Source organism: Lottia gigantea, assembly GCF_000327385.1.
Source record: "Lottia gigantea unplaced genomic scaffold LOTGIsca_3, whole genome shotgun sequence".
Taxonomy (NCBI): domain Eukaryota; kingdom Metazoa; phylum Mollusca; class Gastropoda; family Lottiidae; genus Lottia; species Lottia gigantea.
In genome coordinates, this window is record NW_008708986.1 from 4,016,646 (window position 1) to 4,028,206 (window position 11,561).

At 36.6% G+C, this 11,561-nt stretch overlaps 1 protein-coding gene across 1 annotated transcript in view; it reads left to right on the forward strand.

The window, feature by feature from the left end:
* Positions 1-3,083: 3,083 nt before the first annotated feature.
* Positions 3,084-11,561, forward strand: part of LOTGIDRAFT_153383 (hypothetical protein) — a gene marked incomplete at both ends in the record, with an annotated part of 10,459 nt that continues 1,981 nt past the window's right edge. The window contains 2 exons of the mRNA XM_009057283.1: positions 3,084-9,588; positions 11,479-11,538. Of these exons, the coding sequence (XP_009055531.1) occupies positions 3,084-9,588; positions 11,479-11,538 (6,565 nt within the window). The remainder of the gene's footprint in view (positions 9,589-11,478; positions 11,539-11,561) is intronic.

Sequence of the window (11,561 nt, forward strand, 5' to 3'; positions counted from 1 at the left end):
TGACAAAACTTGGTAATATTACACAGTATCGCAAGAAGTGTAAGACTGAGCTTGAATATTTCATACTGGTAATTGTTACTATACTGCAAAATATATTCATTTAAAATCAAAGCTCCAGTGGGCGTATATTATCTTGCCTGGCAAGCTATCTTGCAATATTTTATTAAGTAAAAAAGGTTTAATGTCAACATATTTCAAATTGTGAAGAAAACAATCAAATATTTACATGACCTTATTCAGAATAAATAAATAGTTGTAAATGGGTACGGATAATCCGGGAAAGATCAATGCCAAGAGACCAGCTGGTAGAAAGGATCCTAAACTGTGTTATTTTTGTAAAATATAACTGTTCTTTCTTTCTTTGTCAGAAAATTGCATTATGTAGCAAACAGAAAACATTGTGGAAACATAAGCCTTATTACAGAAATAGCCCCAACATTTCAAATAATCCATGTTTCTTTAAATAATGTGTCGCTTTAAGCATATATTCAAGAACATTGGTCAACAGTGACCATTGTTTAGATATATACCAAAGAATGTTTGATGTCTTATCAATGTAGAGTAGTTTTTATTGACATGAAGGCATCTTATTACACCAGTGATAAACCCACCCCTGTATAACAACTGTTCAACTCTAACATAGGTAAATAATCATGTCAAACCTTAAAACAAGACAATGTCAATAACTAACAATATTCATTGTCAATAATTTCATATTCAATGTACAGTGGAAAAGTAAGATAGCGTAAGTTGAGGAGGATGGAATGTGGGGTTTAATAGAAGCAATTCCTTCCACTTTTCAACTTAAAAAAAACACAAGGCCCAGAAAGTCTATTCTATAATTATTAATTATTATTGTAGTTATTGAACATTTAAAAAACATCATTGTTTTTTCCCATTTCACCAATATAATTTAGTCCTGATAGTACTTTGCCTCGCCATTATTACTGACATCTTTCTTATTCATAAATCTAACAAACTTTAAGTTAAATTACTTAAATTAACTGACTAGTTAACAGTATTTGAGTTTTGTCATCGACTCTGACATCCCTCCATGTCTACTGTCTGTTTTTTTTTGCCATAATTTCCTATTTATCCCATGCCAGTACGTTTATGTACCAAAAATGGCGAGGTCCAAAGCTTATAGTGAATTTAGGACTTAAGGAAGTCCATGTGGGTAATTCGAAACGTTTTTAAGAGAAAATACAAGGGCTATTTCTTTGTAAATGCTTTTACAGTAAATAAAATAGTTCAAAGAATGTTATATGTTTTCTAGCGCCAGCAAAGGTGGTTTATCTTAAAATTTCTTCAGATATTATGATATCTTAATATATAAATCAAATATAACCAGTATTAAAAGGCCATAACGTCTAAAGAGGTTATCTATGTTGTCACACCCCTGGGCTATGATCAACATGTCAGATCTAACTCTCTGTATTGATGAACAAGCCGTGGTTACTGGGCAAACCACTCTTTTAGTTAAAGTGGGTAGTCGGTGATATGAAAGCAACCCAAGACATAATGGGATCGTAAGATCTTTTCGGGTTTTTGAAAGTAACCGGATCCACGTTCGATAATGGTTAACTGGAATGGTATTTGCGTTATTGACATTAACGTTTCTAGAATGACAGGAACCATTGACATTACATAGAAAATCTCTATGGTGCAAGTATTGACTTTTAGCGCCCCAGAGTCTGTTGAATCAATTTAACTTCACGTTAACTTTTTTGAATCAAAGAATGTGATGTCGGGAAAGATATTCGTTTTTAAGTCATAAATTTGATTTACTACTGTTGACACGCTACACGCTATCATGTCACTTACAGCAACTCAGGATTTGGTTCATTGTTACTCTAAAATACTGTTTAAAGATTTGGAATTTTTTAAATAGTCGATCGTGTATGTCAAATTTCGAATGGCAATAACGATAACTAATACTCTTAGCTTCCATTTGGTTCATTTGGTTGGACAATCACTTTAAAATTCTTATCTCGATATATGATTTATAAATATAAAATATTTTAGCCACTCTTGACATTGTTGTGTGACCATATATTTTATTGTGTGGCCGGTTATCTGTGTTTAAGTATGGGAGAGATGTGGTCTTTAAAACGTTTAGTCCGTTAGTAAGTTTATTCTAATGTTATACTTATATTTTTAATCTGAAGTTTGGATACGAATCTGTTAACCGTTTCTTTCGACTAGTGAAAAAAAACAACAATTAAGAAAATTTTAAGTTACATTCTGAATTTCTGAATCTTCTGATACCCTTAAAATTGGCATTTCTAATACAGGATTTACGACGTCCAGTTTCTGTTATAGGCATACAGAGTCAATGTGAGTTTTGTATCGTTATGAAATATTGACGTTTTACTGAGTAACCCTAGTTTCACTAAAAAACCCTTTGGTATGATGAATGTGGGTATGATGAGCAAAGATTTTGTCGTGGAATCACTCTTGTTATTGATCGTACTATATGATATAAATTATCTATATCTATATATTATAATTGATGACGTCTAATTATAAAACGAACGGTTATCATACGCTCCTCAAAGGCAGTAGATTGGAAAGCTGAATTATGATGGATGAATTGCCAACTAATGTAATCAGATCTATAGTGTTTCATAACGGGATTAATACTAACATTACTAAATCAATATTGTTATACATAACCTCCTGCGGATTACTACTAGTTACTTACTCTAAAAGTGAATCGAAACTAAGTTCAATGAAATGATAATTAGAATTGTGTTTTTTAGCAGATTCGGAATGGCCGATTTTCAGAACTAGTGGAATCTTTGGATTCTTCTGCATACAAGCATTATGACGTTACAAGCTGCTGCAAAATGCACACAGTGTTTTTCTATGAACATTAGTGTAAAATTCACATAATTATACCATTTCTTTATATTTTGTTCCCTTAAATCTCATAATTAAAGTTTAGAATAGAAAAATGATTAGTTAAGGGTAACGAGATCAAATTGGACAAAAGTGCTTCAAGCAATTTTTTTTTATATTTTCAGGGAATACGATGATTAAGATGTTATTTTGGATCTAGCTGATTAAGATAGTCTTCAAATATGAGCGCGGATAAAACTCGTTGGCGATCACACGTTGGCCTACCTTCATCTGTTATCCAAGATGCCACCTCTGCTGCTAAAAACCGAGGTGAAAGGATCCCGAGAGCTATCGATAGTAACGTCAAACCAAAGATCATCTATGTTTCGAGGAATCACAGCGTCCGTAATGATTCTTACAAATCAGAGCTTATCATTCCGAAACGGAGTACCTCACACGAGAGTGTTGTTAGTAAGGGGGTCGTAGAAATTCCCCTCCGTGAAAAACTTGCTATTGTTGAAAATGGAAATAATGCGGGCAATCGTGGATTTAAGCCTATTAGACCTATAAGCGTTAGTTCGACAACATCGTCAATTCAGGAATTACCAGAATTACTTCCGCCGTTGGTTTCTCCTAAAACACCACCATCCTCAGCTAATTCATCACCACCACCACCGCCCGTGCCGACATCATCACCACCGCCATTGGATGACCAGGAACTTCCACCACCGCCGTCGCCCACTCTTACCTCTCTGCCCCCTAAAGCCCCATCACCGACACCGTCATTCCACGGAAACCACATCAAAGTTCCAAAATATTCCCCACATGAAGATGAAATTCTGCGTTATCTGGATCAATCGATCGCCAAAGAAAATATTATTATCTCTGAATCAAGTCAATCTATTTTGGATCCTAATCGTGTAAAGGGTGACAACTCGTCTGATCATATTGAAGGGGACACGTTTCTTATCACAAAATGGGACGGTAAAAATGCTAAAACTGTCAGAGCTTACATCAAACCTGGCACTGTCGAGGAACTTCGAGAACTATTCCAGAAATTGGGACAAAGCTATAACAAATCGTCGGCTTTAGAACGTAAAAAGATGCGTAGGTTTCTGACCAAGAAACGACGTAGTGAAATATCAGTGCAAAATTATGACTTTTTCCATCAAGATGAATTACCATTAATCAAATCTGGTATAAGGAAGACAGATTCAAATCAATCGGACATCAGTGCGACTACGACTGCGTCCAATGATTCGTCTGTGAGTACACTATCGGAAAGGGAAAGTTCGAGCTCCAAAGAGACTAATGATGTTAGTACATATTATGGCAACATTGCGCAAGTTGATTCAATATTACCAATAGAAAACAGTCTTGATCCCGTTACAAATGACTATAATATGCCTTCTTATAGTCTAAATAGTGATTATACTTCTACAACAACAGAAAGCCACACACAACAGGTTTTATCGTCGGCCAACATTGACAAATCAAATAGTCTTAATACAAATCTTAACAATGATCCTTTCAAATCGGGTGACGAATTAAAGGGTCTAAATCATGCACAAAATACATATTTAGGTCAACCACTTATAGGCGTAACATCTAATCATAATGAAAGTAAGGGATTAGCTGACAGTTATTCGAATGTATGGACTTCAAGCAATGACATGAATATGTCGAAGAAAAGTGCGGAGGAAAGTAATGAATGGTATGCAGAGGACGTTCCACCGGTTTTGTCGAGTAACGACACCGCCTATACGAAAGACCAAAGACTTTTTGAAAACATTACTTCAGTAAAAAGCAAAATGATTGATGTGAACATAGATAGTAAATTAAGTGAACAAGACAAACCAGACGAGACTACAAGAACATCCACTGTGTCAAACACCCAAATAAGGAGAAGATCGTCTGTTTCATCAAGTAGAAGTAATGATTCAGCCGATGAAGAAATCAAGTCTTTTCACGGTTCAAAGACTTTTGAATACAATAATCTGGATGAAAATGAAAACAGGGCGATGTCACCGAAAGAAAAATATGAAAATCTACTTTCTGAACTAAAAATAAAAACAAGTGTACGACGTGGTCACGTGACAGAGGCTGACAGCAAGACTCATTCGAGGACATCATCTGCCAAATTTTCTTATAATTCATTAGACGACAGCTCGGGAGATGATCAAACGTACGATGTGCAAGAAGCCGAAAAACCTAAACCTAAGGAACAATTCGATAATATTCTTTCTGAATTCAAGAGCCTGTTTGGAAAAAAGTCAGATACAGTGCCGTTGAGTTCCCAAAAATCGGATATAGCAGATATTGGTGACGGAATTGGAAGTTCAGTGATAGAAGATTCTATAAATTTTGTTCCAGAGCCTGTGAAGGAAGACATTAATAAACAATCTTTCGATTCGGTTGTTGAGACAAAACGACAGGATAGTACCAGTAGTTTTGAATCCAAGGAAAGTGTCATCGAAAGAGGTAAACAAACACTTTTTGTGCCCAGTGCCTCAGACTATTTGTACGCTTCTGTGGTAAAGCGTTCTAAGTTGGACAATCTTTCCGATTCCGATGACGAGGAATCCGTAATTTCTGGAATAAGGTCAATCTATGAAACTAATTCCCAACAGGACGCTAATGAAGTAAACCGCAGAATTTCCGAATTTTCTAAACCTACTGATTCGCGTCGTTCTTCTATTACAACCACATCGACTATATCTCAAGTAGGACTAGAAAGTTCCCCTTCAAAAGAAAATTTTTCGTCGTCTTCTCAACGTACAGATCTTAAAGCTTACTTCCAAAATCTTCTTGATAAACCATCGGACACACAAAGCAGACCTACTTCAAAAACTTTCGAAACAAATTCAGAAACTCTGTCCTCGGTTACTAACGCTTCTCATTTTGATCCTGAGACAACTTTGACTCGCGGTGAATCAACCGAGTCTATCAATGACCATTTCGTTTTGAGACAAACCTATCCTGAATCCCGGAAACAGAGTTTGTTCCCAGAAGGAATTGACGAACCCCCACCCGAGGACAGTGTTGTTCTTTTGGCACCTACAGAAAACATTACCGTTTCATCGTCTAAAAGTGTATTAGTTGGCGGCAACAAGGAGAGAGCGCCATCTAACTTGTACAAGAAAGACGACGATTCTGATTTGGAAGAATCTGAAGAGTGGAAGTCAAAGAGAACATCAGTTTTACAGGAGACAAAGCCACCGAGTTCCGAGTCGGATTCAGAGCAAAAAGCTTCAAGTGATTCTGAGGAAGACGATAGAGTGAGACAGAACACAGGCGGCTTACGGAAAACATCGATTTCGTCAATTTCTAGTAAATCCGATAAAGACAATACATTAGACGCTCAACGAAGAGATTCAGTTTCATCACAGTCTGACAAATCTGACGCAGAGGAAACGTCATATCACGTTAGCCAAACTGCAAGGAAAGAATCGGTATCTTCCACATTCAGCCATTCTAATTTTGAAGAAAAACAAATTATCGGCGAGAAAGAGGAAACCACATCCGACAACATGCCAGTTTTGAGTGGATTCGATGATAATAATGTCACAACCTATGACTTAAGCACTTTGGACTTGTCGAATATTGGTAACATTAAAAGAATGGCATCAAACAGAAGTGACCGTAGCGATAGAGCCACCTCCTCGCGTAGCAGCCATTCCATGCGATCGTCAAGTTCGTCCGTTGGGGGATTCGGTGGAACAAAAATGGGCGGAGAACTTGTCATGGTTGAAGGGGCAAATGGTGACGTTTATGTTGTGGAAGATGTTACTGACAGTACCAAACAGCAGGAAACCTTCAGTTCCAGAAGTAGTTCCTCTGGTAGTAGAGTGCAGTCAGGATCGTATCAAATTGGTTCGACTGGAAATGTAAGAATCGATTCAAAGGTCGATGATGCCACGGCTAATCAAGTGATTTCGGCATTATATGGATTAAATGGTGAGAACAATGCTATGATAGTGGGTGACTCTAACAACAATGAAGTAGACCAAAGATCTGTTAGTTTAAGATCAAGTGGATCAACGAGTGGCTCACTAAACTTCGGTATGATCAGTTTACCGGGCAGTGTATCTAGTAGAGTAGAGAACGACGATAACAACGTTACACAAGATGTTAAGGAGCACGAAACCGTGACAATCCATGGGGTCACTGACGACAATGTGGCTTTAATAGAACACCGAATACAAAAAACTATCACAAAACATAAAGATGTGGAGGAGAGCGGCCAATCTGTTACATCTTCCTTGGATAACGAGCTGAGTGTTGATACTGATTCCACGGATTATTCTGTGATTGGATATAAGCAGAGAAGTACCAGTTATGCACAGCCTATTTTGGTTACCACCCAACAAGTACCGATTGATTTAAGTAATTCAGCCATGAGAACGTACAATTCATCAGCTGTTATTGTACCACCGGACAATACGGTCATCAGTACTTATAATATTGGAAATCTTACAACTCCAGCTACGTCTACGTTAAATTACAACACTAATTCAGCTTTCCAGGCGTATAACCCAATGATGGCCACGACTTCAAATTCTATTTCAACGATCAGCGATAAATACGTTGGAACCACAACAGAATATACACTAGGAGAGAATAACCAGATACAGACTCAAACCAACTACGTCAAATCGGTCGAACCAACTGCAACCTCCTACCAAGAAGTACAAGGACTCCTAAATGATATTGACAAACCAAAGCAACGAGAAGAAAACGTCACTACCGTATCTGTCAGAAAAGACGATTCCAAAAAGCATGAAGAGGCAAAAGATAATGAGACGAATTACTACTCCAAAACGACCACAACAACTACCATAATTCCGCCACACGAAGTCGACAGTGTTTACGGTTCGAAATCTTCCAGAACTACCTCAGAAGAATCCCCTAGAGACGATGATGCACATCTTTATCGTATTGTAAGAGCATCAATGTCACCGAGACGATCGCAATCACCAAAACGTCGCACAATTTACCACGAGGTTGCACCACGACGTCGTTCACCTTCCCCGATCCGACGCTCCCGATACCACGATATTGAACGGCCATCTCGTTCTGACGTGTTCCGATCTGAACGTCTAGACAGATCAGGCTATAAAACGTCAATAAACAGGGATTATGATTTTATAGATGATGGTAGAAAGGTCAAAGTTGTAAAAACCTATGCATCTACCGATGATCTAAACAAAAGGCGAAAGAGCAGTGGATTTGTATCATCTGATTCCGAATCCGACAGAAACGTAACCAGAGTACAGGTACGGGACCATTCCTATCCGAGCCATAACTATCGTTCAAATAATAAGCATGGTTACGAATCTGACGATGAAATGAGGAAATTATATCGCATAAGAAACCATCGTAGTAGCAACGAATGTGAACCATATCGCTCGGAATCAGTGATGAGCGATGATCAATTGTACAGAGCCAACCGTTATGCCTCATCGTTATATTCACCGTCAAGGAGTCATTACCTATCTTCGTCTAATATTCGGGAGTCAAGATCCCCGTCACCTGAGTATAATCGACAATACCGGGTCATCCACAGCGGACCTACAGACAGTTTCAAATCCTCCTACCAGAAGAGTAAAAGCTTCAGTACCTCACGACTGGATTCGGGATATTTCGAACCCGAATACTCTACTCGTACGAAACGGATGATACCATCTAAAGCGCGTACGACACTTTCACCTACTCGAAATAGTACAATAATAAACCTTAATAGAAACGATAGTGGTGTAACCAGCCCGACAAGAAGTGAGTCATTATACAAGGTCGTCAATGTTAAAACTAGTGACGATACTATGCGAAAGTCCCGAAGAAGAAAATCGAAAAGTCCTTCGGATAACAGCGATTCTGGTGACGATGGACGGAGGTTTAGGGTTTCGTCATCAAGAAGTGATGTGACGTCACGAATTAAGGAAAATGGAATCAACACTAGTGATTCAAAACGGTTCGTTCAAAGAAGTTTCAGCCCAACACCTGTTGATGAATCTTATCGTTTATCACGTGGCAAAAGTGTGTCACAGGAACCGATATTCAGAACCAGATCTCCCAGTCCTTATGGAAAATATAAAACTACTGTGGATGTAAGGCGTGAGTATACTGATAAACTTTCGCGCTCATTAAGTGATGTAAGACAAGAGCCAGATGAAAAAAGTTATGTTGTTTACAACACAAGGTCAACTGAGCGGCAACGATCACCAAAACGCAAGGAACCAGAAATTTTTATGACTGATAGAAGTTTTTCGCCCGATAGAAATTTCAGGATGCGTACCTTATCTCCGACTCGTGGTGACATAAGTTATAGAAGCTTTACTAACGATCTACCTAACGGTTTTGGACCACCTAACGGATTACCTAACGGAGACGTAGTAACACACAGTACTTACGAACGAACTGCTAAAAGTTATAAAATTGACAATGAACCTCAACTCGTGGATTCGAGTGAAAGCAAGGATTTAAAAGTGGTTCGTGGACAAATTTTGATAAAGAACAAAATTGATACATCGAAAGATGACGATGATTTTGACGATAATGTGAATGTTTTCGATAACTTTTTCCATCTTCAAAAAGATAATCCATTGTATCAGAGTGATCCCGATATCTATAAGTCGTTCGAAGAGGAAAGTAAAAAGCAATCCATGAGTGACGATTTGAACATTAACCAAGATATTACATTCGAAACAGTTGAAAGAATTGCCAAGAAACATGAAAAGAATCAACAAGGTAACGTTAATGTCTCCTTTTTATTCAACATGAATTCATTTATTATATGGTGTATTATTCATGAGTTGTCAAGTCAAGCAGACGTTAGCACGTTTAAAGTTTCTCTACAGTATGTTGATATATATTATTCATCTCCCTGTACAATATAATAAGTAATTCAAAATTGTTGTGTGTCATAAAATTTTCAAGCTTTACATAGCCCGGAGCTTCTACATTAAAGTGTAGGCGAAAACAATTTTCTTAGGTATATTTTTTTTATATACACAAAGTTAAAATGTCATTTTCCGAATGATGTTTAAACCATTTTGCACTGCATTAATAAGATACGTGAATTTCATTGACATTATATATGCATGATAAACATGACAGCATAAATACACAACGTTTCCTCTTTACTGTTATAACATGGTGACCTCATTTCAAGTTAATACATAATCACCGGATAAGTAAAGATACATTGAAAACAACACATCACATAGTCTTATGCACGAATAACATTCTTCAAACACTAATTTAAATAACAATTGGCGATATTACATTTCAAATCTTACGTGAAAGTATACAGGTTGTCTTCAATTCAGGACAATACATTTTGCAACATTATGTTATAACTATAAAGACATTCATTTATTTGTTGAAGTTCGTGCTCTTGAAAAATAAAATTAAAACTAATATTAATAGAGGGCTGAATGTTTTATATTATATAGCTTGATAATAACTAAATATTCCTAGATGAAATGCCGAAATGCCGTTATGATTATGTTTTTAGAGGAAATACCGTAAAAAATATTCTAGGATTGAAACTTTCGATCTGATTATATTACTAAAGTGATCATGTTTTGAGATTGAAAAACGATGTGGCTATATTCTTATTATATATTATACCAATATAAAAGTTTACAATCTTGAATGAATCCTCAATTCATAAATTGGCTACAAAACAAAAGTGTGTAGCAAAATAAGAGAATAAACTCTTAATTTAAACCTGAAAATAAGTAGTTTTGTTTAATAGGATAACATCACAGCGACGTTTATGATGTAAATAAGTCCATTTATTTGTAATATACTTATACTTGACCCTAATAAAGCCTATATATTAAGCTGAGCACTGACCTGTGACAAGGTATAAACACCCTATATCGTACTGAAAACTCACGATAGATATAGGGGTCAGTTATTGAGAAAAACGACAATTAAATCGTGTGAACTATCATATAATAATTATAACGTATAATTTATTCTATTATCCTATACCAAGATGACTTGAAACTAAATTAGTTTCCTGACTTTAAATGTAAATACCGAAGTAGCCTAACCTAAACTCTCTGAAAAAAACCGATTGAAAAATTGCATCAGGTGTCCCATAGTTTGTCTGGGCTTTGTCCAATCTTAAATTTCAGAAAAAAGTGGATGAATAACTTTTTGGTTAATAATTCGATTGGTTGTGCATGTCTAAATTAAAAGTTAATAGAAGAACTGACCACTCCCCCCCCCCTCTTTCTGTGCTCGCCAGATACGACGGACAGTGGTAGCAACCCCCTTGTCAACCATCATATCTCAAGTCTCCAGTTAATCTCGTTTCTAGTAATTGAAATACATTCTTGATAGAATTAGATATTGGGCTTATATTTAACAATATACATGTATCATATTTCCCATAAAAACTTAATAAACACGATTTACTATACGTGACCAAGTCGAAAGTTGACAGGACAGGCTCAATGATAGTATGTTCGGAGAGAAATAAAGAACGTCACCAGAGAAGAGAATCGTAAAATTATCATCATTATCCATCCTCCAAATTATTACCTCTTTAAGTTGTGCAATTAACCTTATATTTGGTCCAGAAATTTAATTTATTCATTAATATCTATTTAAATTTACCATTAGGTAGACATATACCACTGTCAGATGGAAATCATATCATCCAAAAAACTGGCTTTTCTCCAGGTACAACCATTCATAAAGCAAAA